Raw genomic sequence first — 18459 nt, 5'->3', positions numbered from 1 at the left:
TTACTGCCTTACAAATGATGTCATCAACAATATGACAAATTCATTTAATCCTGAATCACATCCAGAGGTGCTTATCAATATATCTACTGAACTGCATGTAATATCAAATGTAAAGAGAATCTACTGAAAATAACAGATATTGGTGAAGAACAAATGAAGAGATTTTTGAGAGGCGCACTTGATTCTCATGGGACACATAGCTTCTTCAGCCCAGTCAAGAAATCTGGCATCAAAACGTTTGATCATATGTCCAAGAAGACCAAATTTAAGTCTCGCAAGGGAGGGACAATTGCAGCAGCTTTCAGTCCATAAATTGTTTTCTGCAGAGCCCTACCCTTAGCAAGACACAGATATATTTCAATGGTATCTGTTCTTAGTCTCTCAATGTGTCTATGTCTGTGTCTATGTCCCTCTTGCATGCTGATGGAACAATGAGAATAACAGAAAAAGCTGAATTAGGACATCATCTGGAAGCTCAAGCTGAAAGCATCCATAAGCTAAGAGCATGCAACAAAGAAACCACAGTGTACATCAGAGATTCCATGGTCATCAAACAAATGATGGCTGGAGACAAATTCCACAGATTTGATGAACTGGTAGCTGAGTACTTGAGGCAGGTCCTAAAAGGATTTGACAAACCTAATACTGTAACCGAAGTCCTTGACAGATATGACAACAATAACTGAAAACTGCAGAAAGACGGCACTGGACAGGATCTAAAGGTTGGACGCAATAGGTTGAAATAATACAGAGTCATTAACAGAAACAAATGCAAATATTTCAAAGAGGTCATTTTTACGTGTTGATGGTGTCATTGTTTATCTCATTTCTATGGTAATGGCACCACTTGAGAACTCCACATCATACCTCATCTGAAGACATAATAAGCTTTCCAATGTATGTAGAGAGGGTACATTAAGATGACCAAATTGGTGGTGTCTTTTGCTTGCCTATTGAAGTGCAAGAAGTTCTGTCTCCAAGACCAATCAGAAATGAGCTGTGTTATGACAGTAAGAAACTTCAAAAGACATTAAGACTCATTACAAATTCTTAATATCTCAAAATATTTGAAAACTTCTTTCCTGGTCATAGGTTGGAAGCACAGGCATAAGAGTGGCAATCCAATAGGGTAGATACAGTTGGAAAACACCACTTCTTTATGTTAGATGTTACATTTGCCTTTCAACTCTGGTCCATGTTGCTAACAGGTAAGCCTGTAACTGCAAGTGGAACTATAAGAATATATAAGTGATTCTATCAATTTGCCATCAGATCACCATTCCTTGTTGTCTCTTATGGTTCTGTACTTTAGCAGCCCAGTGGATGTGGATCCTGTGTAGTTTATCATTACTTCTTATTTACAATCCCTGAGACAGTTTTCAATTCATGTAAGAACACTCATGTTCAATCCAATTTGGATTAATTATTTAAGTAAGATTTTATAAGAAACAGTGTTTAATGTTTTAACTAATGTTCAGATATCTTATATGTAATCAATTGTCTTTTACAACTGATTTTGTAATTTGATAAAAAAAGTTATCAAATTTGTTTGATTTTTCTTTATAAATCTATGCCATTCATTGTGCATGTTTGTATTATCCTCTAGTTGCATGCAGATTTTTCTGTTAGACATCTCTTCCATTATTTAAGTAGGAAATTACATTAGATTTACCAGACAGTAGATAGAATTACATGATAATAAGGTATTCAGCACATGCTTCCTTAGAAATATTACCATGGTATAATCAGCCAGTTTTTCCATTGATGTATATTATTTTGGATTACCCACATAAAGAGGTTACTTACTCTACTGTAACTGTAGTTCTTTGAGATCTGTTGTCCACATGTATTCCACTTCTGGTGTGCATGCACTCTATGGGAATGAGATTAGAATCTTTTTGAATAGTGCTCTACATGCCCTTTAGGACTTCATAGCTGAGGGCATAAAGGGTGAGATGGATGCAACCACTCCAGTTCCTTTGCCAAAACAGAATCCATATTGACAAGGACTCCACAGTAGCAGAGAAAGAAAGTGCATTGTGGAATACATGTGGACAACACACCTTAAAGAACTACAGTTACTGTAGGGTAAGTAACTGCTCTTTCTTCTTTGAGTGATTATCCACACATATTCCACTTCTGGTGATTCACACGCAGTAATTCACATCTCATAGGTGTAGTCGAATGAAACAATGATTGTAATACAGTTCTGCCAAAGCAGACATCAGATCTGAAGCCCTCTATCAAAAAGTAGTGATGAATGAAGGTGTGGACTGAACTCCAAGTAGCTGCTTTACAAATTTCTGAAATTGGAACACCAAAAGAGAAACTGCAGAGGCTACCAAGAGATCTGTCAACAGCTAAATTTTGGGATTCCCTACAAGACCTCTTTCCACTCAGCTTCTCAAGAACTCAGTTCATCTCCAGATTTATCTCTCAGATATCTTTATTTGGCACATAGCAATGCTATACTGAATTGATCAGTCTCAAATGCTGGGGGAAGCGGGGCAGGGTGGATGTAGAGTACATCACAGCTCCAAAGTTACACAGAAATCCTGTTCCTTTATATACATTACATATGTCATTGCATTTACTATACATTGCATCACACTTTGACTTGGTTACTTTGCAGGAAGCAATCCCTGTTCAGCATGCTCTGTCCATGCATTTTCCATGATCAACATACTCCTTACCTCATCTCTACATTCCTAATTGATCTTGTCCATTGTTATCTTGTTCTTAGTAAACGGTTCCCTGGGCATTCTCCCTCTTATCTCAGCTGGCTCAGACATTGTCTTTTTAGCCTACTGATCTATTTACTACCCTTATTTAGCTCAGATGTCCTATTTTCAGCCTGATGATTCATTTATCTCCCTAATACTATCTTCCAAAGAAGGAGGCCTTCCCCCATGTGTTTAATTACTTATGTCACTTCCATATATCCAAATTGCTCCAAAAAAGCTGTTATTTGGCTAGCAAAGGGCACAAATTTCCTCTAAAAAAAATTAGCTAAACATTTATAAAATGGTGAAAATAGTGCAGTAGCAATTTAAAATATTCTTAAGGGCCAACAACACAATAAAAAATTAGGACAACTAAAAAAGGCCACTGGTCTTATTACTAAAGCACAGCTAATCCAGGTGCAAGCTAAAATTGGTAAATTACATGTTATTCTGCCCTTAGTTCAATAACCCAAAAGTTACTAACAAAAATGATATTAAATATCATTAAGGCTAAAAAGGCATTGCAGTAAAATCTGTCATGTTCAGAAATTCAAAATTTCCTGAATAACCAGCTAATGGCCATTCAAAGTAATCTCAAGCATAAGATATGGCCTACTGCCCTTACAAATACCTTAAAAATGCCATCTAATTTGTGGCCATAAAAACATACTTAAAATTTTTCTAAATAAATGTGCAAGTACTCGCAGTGCTCCTTCCAAGCATATGGGCCAGTAAATGGGGTGTGGGCTCCCACATACCAAGTCCTGCCGCGGCCATAAAAAAATGCATGTAAAACTAAATTATTCACCATAATATCTAAAAAATTAAACCACCTAATAATGCCTAGCCAATTTGTTGTTAGTGCTCCTAAAATAACACCTAATATTTAAATTAAAATAAAAAATCAGTAAACATTTTGGCCCTTAACACCCCCGCAGCTTTAGTGTGTAAAAAAATTAAAGCAAAAAAAAGTTGTCACAATGTTTAACAAAGTTTGTTAGAAAGGTATAAAACAAAAAACTACCCTGACAAAACACCTGCTTTTTCAAGCTAATAATAGCTGTGTGTATGTTAAAGCCACCACATTGCAAAATATACATTTTAATCATACTACTGCTGCAGACAATCATATTATTTACTGGCCCGCAAATAAAATCCTACAATCAGCCCTTAGGTTTCAAATATCTTTTAATTAAAGTACTTCAGTGCCTAATTGGTTTCAAAATTTGCTTTCACTATTACCAAAGGTTCAAAAAATCTCTAAATTACAAGGGCAAATTCATTACAAGGGCTTCAAAATATATATCAAGTTTAAAAAAATACCTTTCATACAGCTTACAAAGTGTCTACTTTATGTACTAAAAATAATGTATTGTGATTTGTAACTAAAACTGTACAACAACCCCATCATATTATTACCATAAAAATGTTACTGCTTTTATTGCTGTTGTTTAGTTTAAAATTATATTATTGTTGTAAAAAACGTAATAATAGTAATACCTTTCATGTCCATGCTAATCATGTATTGTCATTGCATTCAATGAAAACCCCTAAGGTTAAAGCTTTTACTGTAAAATCTAAATCCAAGGCTTAATGCAAATAAAGATTTAAAAATGTTAGTTGTGCTAAAAGCACAAAAGAGGGGGGTGTGGAAGTAAAAAAAAAAAAACTAACAGGGATGTTGTCATAAACAGATAGTTAAGGGTTAATGCCTCTTTTTCCTGTAAAGGGTTAAGAAGTTCACCTAGCCTAGCTGACACCTGACCAGAGGAACCAATGGGGGAACAAGATGTTTTAAAAGGAAGGAGCACTTTTTCCTTTATTAGTTTTCAGTTTCAGCCGGAGTGAAAAAGATCAAGGAACTAGCCTCTTATCAGAGTAGTGCGTTTTAGAAAGGAATAAATAAGTTTATGTTTATTTCTTTGTAACCTGTCTTGTGCAATTAGAGGTAGAATCAAATTGAGTATTTGGGTATTTTTATTGGTGTACTAAGTTTTGCCTAGGGGAACATCCTCTGTGTTTTGAACCTGTTGTCTGTGAGAGTAGCTGGTATGCTAATCTCTCCCAGAGGATTTTCTTTTACCTTTCTTTTCTTTAATTAAAGCCTTTTTCTTAATACCTGATTGATTTTTCCTTGTTTTTAGATCCAAGTGGGTTGGATCTGGATCCACCAGGAGTTGGTGGGAGAAAGAAAGGAGGATGGTTAATTTCCTTGTTTTAAGATCCAAGGGGTTTGGATCTGTGTTCACCAGGAAATTGGTGAAGTTTCTCAAAGCTACCCAAGGAAGGGAGTGCTTGTGAATGGTGGCAGCCAGACCAGATCTAAGCTGGTAATTGAGCTTAGAGCTTCTCATGCAGGTCCCCCACATCTGTACCCTAAAGTTCAGAGTGGGGAAGGAACCTTGACAGATGTGAAGGAGATTTCAAGTCCACACAGTCTCCTTATGTAAACAAGAGTCAGGCTAGCTGTAACCCTAATAACGCGAGATTTGTAGAAGCAAGGATTGTGAGAGGCAAGTGGGAAAGAACTATGTGAAAAGTTGTTGCGACCTTGTGTTCAATAAGTATGGAATATAGACTATAATCTAAATAAAAGTGAGAAAAATAAGATATCAGGATGACCTATGTATAAACAAATACAGTTGTTGCTCATTATTGTATGTAACAAAGGTATAAATGCTTGCTATAATTGTTTACCTTGTGAGAGACCTGTTTAGCTCTCTCCATGCAATTGCTAGAAAAAATAAAGTATCTAACTTGCTGCACCCAACCTAAAAGAAAAAACGCTGTTTTTCTCCAACACTGGTAAGTTGAGTTTAAAGTCATAGACTACCTTAGATAAAAAATTCAGATGAGGTCTTTATGTCCCTTTGTCCTTGTGGAATACCATATACAGTGGTCCTACCATAAGGGGGGTTTCAGGGGCAGATTCCCTGACTGATGGGAAGATGTGAATGAGAAACCTGGCCATTGTTGCATGTGACAAGTTTGTGTAGCTTTCAGCAGGAGAATGACATCTGCCAGATATGGTCTTGTGGACCTGATGGAGAGACCTGAATGCTTATGGGCTAGCAAGTAATCGAGAATGGAGGCTGCTGCAGCCTTCCAAGGTGGTCAATGATTTTGTGTCACCTAAACAGCGAACCTTTTCCATTTATTCATGTCATCCGTGTTGAGTCTTTTCTAGTGCAAACTTAGAAATTCTGGATTGCAATGGAGCAGGATCTGTCTGTGGTTATCAGCCAGCATCCAGGCTGTGAGATGGAGGAGTGTAGGGTCCAGGTGCAGGATTTGGCCCTTTGTCTGCATTAGGATACCCAGGTGCATCAGAACCACGACTGGAAGCTGCATTGACAAGGTCATCAGGCCCAAATACTAAAATTACTTGGGCCATGCTGGTGCTATCATCCTCACCAGTGCTGTGTCCTATCTGAGCTTCCTCATGACCCTCAGTATCAAAGGAATGGGATGGTAGGCATACATGAGTCCCACAGTCCATGAAGTCAGGAAGTCATCTGACAGAAAGCCTGGATTGGCTGCCATTCTGGAGCAGAATCTCTAACACTTCTTGTTCTGGTCTGAAGCAAATAAGTCTATTCTTGGACATCGCCGTTTGTAGAAGATGTCTTGTTGAACAGAATTCTTGGTGGATTATTTGTGATTGATTGAGTATCGTCTGCTAGTTTATTTTCAAGGTCTGGGAGTTATAGAGCCACTGGTGTGTGACTTGAGGGCTGATACAATAGTCCCAGCAGTGAACTGCTTCATGACAATGGGGCAATTAGCCTGCTCCACTTCAGTAGGGCAAGTGAGGCAGAGGAGAAGGGATATAAATCTTTCATTGGCAGAGATTATCTTTCAAGAGTTCATGAGGGTCCCAGAAATTTTTGTATCAGTATCAAGGCTGGGGTCAAAGAGTAGTTTCTTCCAGGAGGCCAGAAATGGTGACTCTGATTAGTCCAATACCATTAGGTATTCTAGTACTACAAATATTATGAGTACCACAACAAGAGAAGGTAGTGTTTCCTCCAGCCTGAGATGTGAGGTTGGTACCATAAAGTGAAGTGCTAGGTGCTCCATCGTAGGTGCCAAAGGAGTGATACCAGGACTGACAGCTTAGGTTACACTGGATTCTTTAGTGCAATGAGCTTCAGTGCTAGCATGGGAAGCTCTGTGTCATAAACAGATAGCTAAGGGTTAATGTCTCTTTCACCTGAAAAAGTAACCTGAAGCACCTGACCAGAGGACCAATCAGGAAACAGGAGTTTTTTCAACTCTGGGTGGAGGGAAGTTTGTGTCTGAGTTCTTTGTCTTCTGCCTGAATCTCTCTCAGCTAGAGAAGGATTTTTTCTATTTCCTGCTTTCTAATCTTCTGTTTCCAAGTTGTGAGTACAAAGTTGGTTTTTTGTTTTGTATTTACATGTCTATAGTTGCTGGAGTGCTTTAAATTGTATTCTTTTGAATAAGGCTGTTTATTCATATTTCTTTTAAGCAATTGACCCTGTATTTGTCACCTTAATACAGAGAGACCATTTGTATGTATTTTTCTTTCTTTTTTATATAAAGCTTTCTTTTAAGACCTGTTGGAGTTTTTCTTTAGTGAGGAACTCCAGGGAATTGGGTCTGCAGCTCACCAGGGAATTGGTGGGAGGAAGAAGTCAGGGGAAAACCTGTGTGTGTTAGATGTACTAGCCTGACTTTGCATTCACTCTGGGTGAGGGGGGAAGAGAGATTGACTCTCGGTAATTCTGTTCTCCAGGCTGGGAACGGGGAGGGTGGAATCCCTCTGTTTAGATTCACGGAGGTTGCTTCTGTGTATCTCTCCAGGAACACCTGGAGGGGCGGGGAGAGAAAAGGTTTATTTCCCTTTGTTGTGAGACTCAAGGGATTTGGGTCTTGGGGTCCCCAGGGAAGGTTTTTGGGGGGACCAGAGTGCCCCAAAACACTCTAATTTTTTGGGTGGTGGCAGCAGTACCAGGTCCAAGCTGGTAACTAAGCTTGGAGGATTTCATGCTAACCCCCATATTTTGGACGCTAAGGTCCAAATCTGGGACTAGGTTACTGACACTCTGCCATTTAAAATTTCAGTTCCAGTTGCTTTAGTGTCAGATGCTTCAATTCTTGTTTGTCAGTACCAGACACACAAGTAGTTTCTCCAAGCTGCACTAAGATAATCTGGTGACCCTTCAGTGTCGAAGTGTCAGCAATATCCAATCTGGGCCTTGAACTGCCTCCTAAGGTAAATCTGCTCGGACCCAGAGAGGGAGATCTGTGGTCACCAATAAGCACCCTCCCTCTTCAGTGTTGAGTGAAGGAGGGTAGGGAAGCTCTGGTTGACTCCACAATAGAAGAGTGGGACTTCCTCAGTGCCAAATGACCTCTAGTGCCTGAGGTAGACACTTGACTTACTGGAGAACTCACAGAGCTGGTGTGATCCAGTAAGATGGTCTCTCCTTCAGGACACAACAAGGTCATCATGTACTTCTCAAAGAGGAAAAGCTTCAGGTGGGATTCCCTTGCTTTTGGATTCTTTTGGGAAAGAAGCAGCATATAGAAACTTGCATGATATAAGTACTTCCCCAAGGCAGAAGAGGCAGTTAGGGTGTTCATAATAGGAACAGCTGCCTCCCAAGAAAGATAGGTCTTGAATCTAGGAGACTTTGACTTCACTACGTCTGGGGCAAGGTCTGGGGCAAGTTAAGCATATCCTTAACTTGAAAAGGGTTTTTTTTTCCTTTCTTTTTTTCCCTTTTCTTTTTTGCCAATGGGCTTAAACTATACCAACTATAGCTAGAGCATTAATTAAGAACTAACCATAGAAAATCAGTTGCACATTGCGCATAGATACAGACACTGAAGGTGTTCCATCTTGTAGCCCTAGGCAGTAAGAAGGAACTGTAGGTCACTTGCTATCACCTCATCTTTATGACCTCAGATATGGAGCACCAGAGGGTACAGACATGGCCCTGAAAGACAGTGCTATTTAAAAAGATTGCACTCTCGCACACATGGTATATGTGTGTACCAATAATGGAATAGATGTGGACAATCACTTAAAGACAATCTGATTAGGTGCTTTTTTTTTACACTTAAATAGAGGGGAAATAAAGTAAACATTAGCTAAATGGGCCCTTGAATAAAGAAGGTAACTTATTAAGTATGTTGCAGATACAGGATTAGCTGTTTGGTGATCCTGGACCATGTGCAGGGAGAGTGTGGATCTCTAGAGGCCATCTCCTAGCTAGATATACTACACCCAAATTTGAAATATAGGTATACGAAGTAAGATCTACTTGTCTGCCCACATGCAGACATCTGCAGTATAATTAATAATGGGGATATCAGTGGATGCATCTCCCTGAGACTGGGATTTCAACCATGAATATTAATTTCAAATATCTTCTGTTTTAAATGTAGGATACAGTGAAACTGGTTTGTATTAAATATGATCTTTAAACAATTTTATTTTATATCATTATTATGATTAAATATAAAGCATTCAAAAAGTGGGCAGTATACATTGTTTTCAGAAGTATGTTATATAGTCATTAAAACATATTTAAAAGTGTCTTTTTTAAGCACTATCATAAATTCCACTAAAATTAAAAATGTTTCCAGTAACTAGTTAGCAATACCATGTATAATTCATACCTTTTCTCCTGAATCTTTTCCCTCTCCATTTCCATACAACCCACAAGTTGTTTTTAAAGGGTCTGCAACATGCCTGAGAATTTGTTCCAGATCTTTTAATATAACTTCTGTCTCAGAGACAACTAATAAACCAACAAAATCAATAATTTAGCTAAAATACATATGTACATTTATGCAACATTATTAATGAAATTTAATTGACTGAATAATAAATAACAACAGTGGGGAACAGATACAGAAAATCTCCAGGGAAAATCATTACTCCAAACATGGAAAAGAAAATGGGTTTCCTGTGATAAAACCATATGGAGCTAAATTCCGCTATCATTGACACTGGTGAAACTCCAGCGTAACTTTACTGGCTTCAGGTGTGAGAACAATTCATCCTTTGGTCTTTAATGATTTGAAATCAACACAATTGTCAAGATTAAGCGAAGAATAGTAAAAGAGTTATCTTGTTAGGTAAAATTCTTGCAATTTGTATAGCACTGTTATACTGGATGTGGGTAGAAACTTGCCTGAAAACTTTTTAAACAAAAATAAAAAGTAACTTCTTACATTACTTTACAAAATATACCTCTTGAACTTTCTGGATAGAAAATCTCTGAAAGGAGATACAAAATGCAACAAAACTCACAACGCCAAGAGGCTCTGCTGAAGCAGAGCTCTTTGGAGACAGGTCATTGGTGGTCTTTCTTCTCTTTCCTATAGAAATAGGATGGTGGCAGCTGCAAGCAGCCTTTTCCACAGGCAGCAGGGATATGGGGACAGGAGGCCACATGAGGTCATCTCCCACCTTTCCGTAAATGGACACAACACAATGCTACCATGAGAATGCTCAACCAGTTCCTTCTGACCAGCTTTGTTTCTTTCCAATGTATAGCACAAATGTTTTTCACTGTGAGCATTGATTCAAAATTAGGTAAATTCATACTAAGTATTTGATGCAAAACTATTCTATTTTTTCAACGTGGTAGGTTTTAGGGAAAAATATTAGAAAGCATTTTATTTAATGTATTTATTTGTAAAGAGAAGCTGGAAGAAAAAACAATGCAGGAAGCTATTCTAAAGCAAGACATTCTGTAAACAGCTTTGATAAGATTATAAAGAGGTTCTGTTGTGCTAATAAAGTATTAAATGCAACCTTCAGGTTGAAGGTTAGTTGAACCAATTTAATTTCTAGCTGGGACCATTTCATCTCACCTTACTGAGGCTTTAGAGGCTGCCAGGAAAAGACCTTCTCAATTAAACTTATTACATACTATCTTCAGAAATGACTATATCAATAATTGCACCAACTTCTCTGGTCAAAATGTGCAGTAAAGCCTGCATGGATGTTTGCACAACAGTATCAGCTTCATGAATGTCTTTTCATGGAAAGTCTGCCATTACTGATATATCCCAGTGTTGTAGCCATGTTGGTTCCAGGATATGAGAGAGACAAGGTGGTGAGGTAATATCATCTATTGGACCAGTTTTTGTTGATAAAAGAGACAAACTTTCAAGCTTCACAAAGCTTTTCTTCAGCTCTTCTCATTTAATGAATATCATCAATATTACCACAGTGTTTTTGGCTGGTAGCTGAATCATCATTTTCATTAGGTGTAGTTTATATGATATGCACTACATTTGGTATAACATTTTTAATGTGTTTCCAAATCATTAATATGTGTTTTCCTTGGACTAATCATGTAAGTCATACCAGGATAACATACTTTATAATTACATAGATACACACATACATTTTTATATAATCTTTCATATGATCTGTATCCCGACTTGTTTTACAAAACTGAAAAATACAAGATGTTATATTGTATACAGTGTACTGTTTGCTAGTATTCTGCCAAAAACTTATACTATCCAGTCACATAAATGAAGATTTTTGTCCCATAGAGACCTTAGTAGGATTGAACAAAGAGAAGATGAAAGACCTTTCCTTTTCTACTTTGTATGAAGAGTTGTTCTTGGGCTGAGAAAGGCCCAAGCAGAGTATCTGTCTTAACTATAATGCCATGGAGCCTATTGTAGAAAAGGAGACATGTGGATCCAAAATGTTTCCTATCTAAATGTTTTTTTCTCTTTTAAATCAAAGAAATGTCAGATGCTTGGAATTTCCCAATAATTGAAAGCTTAATTCTGATAAGTTATGGGGAATTCTGAATTTAGTGTGCTCAAGAGAAGTAGGTATAGAATTGTCAGCAATTTTATTTTTTGCATTTTAGACCATATATCTGAACAATACCTGAGGATGGGAGAATTCTTCTAGTAGATGTGCTTATGAAAATGACATTTCCAGTCAATATTCTGGAGCATTTTTCATATTAGACTGTACCTAGCCTAACCTGGGATACTAGACAAGTAAATCTGAGCAAATAACAGATTAATCACAATTCAGTCTATTTTATAGCTGTAACAATGCAATGCAGAGTTTCTTCCATAGCCAGACATATTTCTCTTATATGTTTATGTGCTGTAATTCTAGGTGTAGCACCAGTGAGAACACAAACTATATAACTGAGTCAATCTAAGATATTAAGTTTTAACTCTATAATATACCATATAGAAGTAGCTGTGAAGTGTTTCCAGTGGTCCAAGCAATCTTTAATGTATTTCATTAGGTCAAGAAGCTATTTTGGTATCCTAGTTCTGTCTATAAACTGTTTCATTGGAAAGCACATGAATATTTAGTCTAATCAGAATAGGGTATAGAACTGATGCAAAAGATTTAAAAGGGCTAGATTCACAAAGTAGCAGGAGGAGGAAGAGGTCGTGGTGATATCAGTCTATGGTATAGCAGCCAATGTCATTCATAATGGCAATGAATAGTAATTGGATCAGAAAGACAGCACAAATGAATGACTCTGTAGCCTGGTGGCTAGGGCACTCACCTAGGATGTGGGAGACCCAAATTCACATCTGTGCTCCAATAATAAGTGGAACTTCCACAAGAAAGACTAAGAGAGACTACTGCAAAATATTCCATAATGCTATGATAAGGGTTCTCTCTTGAGAGGTAGGAGAGTATTTTCAAATCTCTTCTCCACATCAGGCAGTCTCCCACATCCCCAATGAATGCCCTAACCACTGGGCTAAACATTATAAGGAAATAGCCACAGCTACCACCACCAAAATATTTTTGGTCGGAATTATTTAGCAAATTCACATAAAATTTGTGAAAAGTTTTAAGTCAACCAAACTGTTGTGGTTTTGGGTTTTATTTTTTTTTTATTTTTTTTTTTGCCAAATAAGCTATTAATCTGAAAAAATTAACCCAGCACAACTAACAACACGTATAGTTCAGTACCCTAACACTTTCTAATATAACCCTTTGTTTTTGGTTTCTTTTTTCTTTGTTCTCCTACATATGAAATGCACAAAACCAGAGCTCAAGACAAGACATGGACAAAATACTTCTTGGCTTAGGTGAAGATGTACTTGACTGGGAACCCAGGACATCATGATTTTGAGTCTCCCCCTTCCAGTGATCATTGTTAACAATTGTGTCCTTCACAGCCCATATTTACTTAGATCATTACCGTAAGAGGTTAGATGAGTTAATTGATGATCTGAGAGGTTGCTCGTGATCATTTCTGAGAGAGAATTTCTGACAGAGCTGGGAATAGGACCCAAATCTCTGCTGTGGCATATCCAAATCTCACTAATTTAGCCACATTGTCTCTCAATTAGATTAAGCCAAATTTATGTGTTTGGTTATTTTCTCTGTAAAAAATGGAGCAACTCTTGCACAGCCACCTCAGCAAAGCACTGTGAGAAACACAGATGAACAATACAGTCTTTAATTACATGATCAGATGCTATGAGACCCTGACTGGGACCGAGGAGAATGGGTTCTGTTCCCTGTTCTGCCACAAATTTCTATATCATGCTGAATATGTCCTTGACTCCAAAACATTGAGATGTGGATGCTAACTATTAAGATCTTTACTTGGTTTTGTAATTCACACTGTTAAAACTATTAAAATAATAATTAAAAAATTATTTACCTGTACAATAACTATTGTTCTTTGAGATGTGTAGTGAACATATACATATTCTACTGTAGGTGTATGGGTGCCTTATGCATCAAGTTGTAGACTTGTGCCAACCATACTGGTGGGTGGCACATGTGCCCCTTCCCACACTTGTGCATAGAGCTGAGGGCATAAAATGGTTGTGGCTCTGCCTCCCTCTCTATTCCTTCACATGAACATCCAACAAAGACTCAAAGTAACAGGAAAGCAGAAGGGACATTGAGACATGTTATGCCTATATACATTCCAAGAATAACACTAACTGTACAGGTATGTAACCATTTTTTCTCCTCTGAATAGTTGTGCACATACACATTCCACTGTAAGCGACTCAGCAAAAGTTACCTTGAGGATGGTGGGACTTTAATTATTTGAAGAGAGCCTGCTGCATCATCTTGCCAAAGTTCACATCAGCTCAGGAAGTTTAAGTAAAAGTGTAGTGTCTGGAGAAGGTAGGTGCAGATGACCATGTTGCTGCTTTGCAAATGTCCACTATAGGTGTAAGCAGAGTCAGGGTGAGCTCTGCCCTGACATCTGGGGGAAAGAATTTCAGAGAATGTATTTGCATAGGCACACCTACCCCATCCCAGGCTGCCGAGCTGTGGGACTGGTTTGTGACAGAAATGACTCAACCTCAGTTGGGTGGTACTTGCTAGACAAGGGACATGGGTTCCAAAACCCAGTGAATTGAGAGAGACTGGGGACAGGTATCTGTGCCTGGTGGTGTAGTCTCCTTGTGGAGCCAGAAGCACCAGTTCCACCCACTCCTCTCTCCACTGTGGAATGTCAGAGTTGATTTTTTATTCCCTTAAGAATCTAGATACAGGTTACTGAACTGAACTCACTTTGGGCTAATGGTGCACTAGCACTGGGGCTCCCCTACTATGAGCTGAGATCATTAAGAGTTGAAATCACTAAAGAGCTGGAATTACTGAGCTGAGAGCACTGAGTACTGTGCTAACTAGTGGGGGAGCCTGAAGCTATACTGAGGAACAGAGCAGCTGGCAGAGTGGCGTGGAGCAGTTTGTGGGGATGGCTGGAGTGGCCCACGGAGAGAGCGGAGCCAAGCAGTTTGCGGGAACAGCTGGAGCAGCTCATGGGACAGCTGGTGGAGCAGAGCGGCTGGTGGAGCGGAGCGGAGCAGTTTGTGAGGACGGCTGGAGGAGCAGAGCGGAGTGGCTGGTAAAGCGGAACAGTTCGTGGAAAAGGCGGAAGCAGAACCCCACGGAGAGGCAGGGCAGTTGGCCCCGGACCACGTAAGGTGCCCCTTTCTACCCAGGCTGGGGGGAGGGACATCTGCAGATAGACTCTCGAACTTCGGGGCTGCACTGACCCAGGACAGAGATTTTTGGATTGTGGGTCTTTTGGGACTGTGGGTGATTTGGGGGTTGCTGGGCTCAAGAGCCCAGGGAAAAGGACACGGCCCAATTTCCTGGGGTGGGTCTTTGCTCACGGTTTGGTCTATGAACTCTAATTGAGATATTTTCCCAATTTAATGCTTGTTGTTTATCTCATGTAATTAAACCTTTTCTACTACACTGAGACTCTGCGCTTGCGAGAGGGGAAGTATTGCCTCTTCGAGGCACCTAGGGGTGTGTGTAAGATTTTCCCAGGTCACTGGGTGGGGGCTCGAGCTGGTTTGGCATTGTGTTATAGAAACAAAACCCCTGGATACTGAACCCGGCCCTTGTTGCTGCCAACTCAGAGGGGGAGAAGGGTTACATAGGTATGTTGTTCAAAAAGGCTGATCAAGTGGAATGAACCCTAGTAGAAAGGGCTGTTATCCTCATAGGACAAGAGACCTTAGCTAGATATAGTCAGAAATCCAGTCGGATATATATTGAACTGTAAGAGGTTGCCTTTAATCCTTTCAGCATAGGATACAAAAAGTGTAGGAGATTACCTGAACGTCTTTGTATGTGTAAGTAAAAGAATAAAGCTCTCTAGACATCCAAGGTATGAAGCCTCTCCTCCGTCTTATTAGAGTGAGGCTTCAAAAACAAAAACAAGAAGTTTGGTTGGTTTGATTGAGGTGGAATGCCAAACAACCTTTGGTATAAACTTAGGATGCAGCCTAAGATAGACTTTGCCCTGGTGAAATACTGTGAAGGGAGGGTCTGCTGGTAATGGTTGAAGCTCTGATGCCATCCCCACAAAAGTAACTGCTACCAAAAACACTGTTTTCATTGGTAGCAAGAAGAATTTACTCACCTTGTGCAGTAATGATGGTTCTTCAAGATGTGTGTCCCTATTGGGTGCTCCACTGTATAGATGTGCTTGTGTCCCTGCGCTACTGATCAGAGAACTTCGGTAGCAGTTTCCTTGTGCTGCTCCAGGAGGGTAGTTAGTGCACGTGGGCTAACCCCCGACCCTCAGTTCCTTCTCTACTGCAGAGTCACTGACAATAACTCCAAAGTAGAAGGGAGGAGGATAGGTGGTGGACCACCCGTAGCAGGACACATCTTAAAGAACCATCATTACTGCACACCGTGAGTAACAACTTCTTCGAGTAGTGTCCCTGTGGGTGCTGCACTGTAGGTGACTCCCAAGCAATACCCCTTCTGGAGAGCTGGGACTTCGGAGTTGGGTCAGTTACACTTAGCAGTACTATGGAGCCAAAGATGGCTTCAGCAGCAGAGTCCCCAGTCATCGCATAGTGTTCTGTGAAAGTATGGGCCAATGCCCATGTCATTGTGCTACAAATCTCCAAGATAGGGACATTCGTGAAGAAGGCGACAGTGAAGAAATTGACCTTGTGTAGTGTATCCGAACAGAGTCTGGAGGGATCATATTGTGAACTTGGAACACTGATGGAAGTCAAGACTGACTTGGAAAGCCTTTGGGCTGATATTGCTGAACCTTTGGATCTTTCTGCAATGGAGAGGAAAAGCTTATGGGACTTCCTGAAGGCCTTAGTACTGTCCAAGTAGAAGGCCAGGGCTCTCCTGACATTCAAGGTATGCAATATTAAGGTAAAAGATTGAAAAGTGAATTAATTGATTCATGAAACAGGGAGGTCAGCTTCGAGATGAATTTTGGATGAGGCCTAAGCGTAACCTTCTCTGGGAAGAATACCGTGTTGGGGAGATGTGCCATCAGAACAGCTCTCTCTCCTATTTTCGTGGTAAAGGTAATCGCTATCAGGAAGGCCGTTTTCATGGAAAGGTACATCAGCGAACAGGTGGCCATAGGTTTGAAAGGCCTAATCAATGCTTTCAGTACCAGGTTTAGGTTCCACATGGGAATCGGAAGACAAGGTTGTGGGAAGAGGTTTACTTTTAGTGGTTGGATGTGACAGCACTGAATATCCTTCTGGCTGGTGGAAAGTTGTTATAGCTGCTAAGTGGATCCTGAGAGACCTTTAGGGTCAATGCTTAGTCTAGGATATGTGGAAGAGTCACGGATGTTGGGGAAATTTGTTGAAAAGAGCACCAAATCTGAAACCTGGACCATTTTTGCAGGTAAGTATGTGAAGTCAAGGCCTTTCTGCTGTGCACAGAACTTCTTGTACCTCCGTTGAATAGGAGCTTTCTAAATTGGAACCGACTGGGAGCCATGCCTTGAGGCAGAGAATCCCTAAGCTGGGATACAGGGTACATCCTCTGTTCTATGAGAAGAGGTGCAGAATGGTTGGGAGTGGGATCATCGGGCACATCGCAAGTTGTGACAGGTAAGGGTACCGAGTCTGTTTCAGTCAAGTAGGAGCAATTAGAATGACATGGGCTCTGTTTCTTTTTGTTTTCAGCAGGACCGTTGACAGTAGAGTAAATGGAGGAAAGGCATAGAGAAGTTTCCTGTTCCAGGGGATGAAAAAAGCATCACCCATGGAGTGCTGACCCATTCCCACTCTGGAGCAGTAGCATGGACTTTTCTTGTTCAGGTGAGTGGCAAACATCCACTACCCCCATCATCCAAATATGTCATGAAGTATTGCTGGGTGCATCTCCCACTTGTGGTCATGTGGGAATTTGCAACTGAGACTGTCCACTGTCAGGTTTTGTGTGCCTGGGAGGTAAGCCACAGACATTGTGGGAGATGCACCAATTCCATACCTCATTGCTTCTGTGCATAGGGAGGGTGACCTAGCGTCCCCCATCAAACGATGTAGTACATACAGGCTATGTTGTCCATTAGGATCTTTGTGTCTGATCCTGTGATCAGCAGGAGGAAATGAGAACAACAAAACAAAGGACACTGGACTTCAAAAAAGGCATTTTCAACAGACTCAGATAAATAGTAGGCAACATCCCATGAAAAGACCATTTAGGAAGAAAAGGAGTCAAAAGGGATTGGCAGTACTTAGAAGATGTAATACTAGAGGCTCAACATCACGTTATTTTGATACAGGGGAAAGATAAGAAGGGCAATGTGGTTGTACAAGGAGCTTTTTAGCATGCAAGTCACGGGAGATGATAGTACCACTCTACTCAGCACTGGTTAGGCCTCAGCTAGTATACTGTGTCCAATTTTGGTTACCAATGTATAGAAAAGATGTTGAGAAACGGGAAAGGATCCAGAGGCGAGTGACAACGATGTTCAAAGGGATGGAATGCAAGCCACATGAATGAGGGCTGAAGGAACTGGGTATGTTTAGTTTGTAAAAGAGGAGATTAAGGGGAGGACATGATAGCGGTCTTCAGATACTTGAAAGACTGCCATAAAAAAGGTGAAGAAAAGTTGTTCTCTTTTGCCTCAGAGGACAGGACAAGAGGCAGTGGGCTCAAACTACAGCATAGCAGATTTAGATTAAATCTCAGGAAAAAAGTTCTAACTATAAGAACATAGGATAATGGAACCGACTTCCCAGGGAGGTTTTGGAAGCTTCTTCACTGGAGATTTTCAAAAGGAGGCTGGATAGCCATCTGCCTTGGATGGTTTAGACACAACAAATCCTGCATCTTGGCAGGAGGTTAGATTAGATGATTCTTGTGGTGTCCTTCCAACCCTACGTTCTATTACTCAATCATGGAAGAAGAAAGGCATATGTTACAGAGCCCAGGCTGTGACATGCCCTGAAGCAGAATTTCCTGCATTTGTTTGTTCAGGTTTGT

At 40.0% G+C, this 18459-nt stretch overlaps 1 protein-coding gene across 1 annotated transcript in view; it reads right to left on the bottom strand.

Moving 5' to 3' along the window:
• ZCWPW2 (zinc finger CW-type and PWWP domain containing 2) overlaps nt 1-18459 on the bottom strand; it is a 104488-nt gene that overhangs the window by 11578 nt on the left and 74451 nt on the right. The window contains exon 7 of the mRNA XM_050938520.1: nt 9375-9496. Coding sequence (XP_050794477.1) covers nt 9375-9496 — 122 coding nt within the window. The remainder of the gene's footprint in view (nt 1-9374; nt 9497-18459) is intronic.

This window comes from Gopherus flavomarginatus, chromosome 2, assembly GCF_025201925.1.
Source record: "Gopherus flavomarginatus isolate rGopFla2 chromosome 2, rGopFla2.mat.asm, whole genome shotgun sequence".
Taxonomy (NCBI): Eukaryota; Metazoa; Chordata; order Testudines; family Testudinidae; genus Gopherus; species Gopherus flavomarginatus.
The sequence above is the reverse complement of the archived record's forward strand: the minus strand, read 5'-3'. Positions and strand labels throughout refer to the sequence as shown.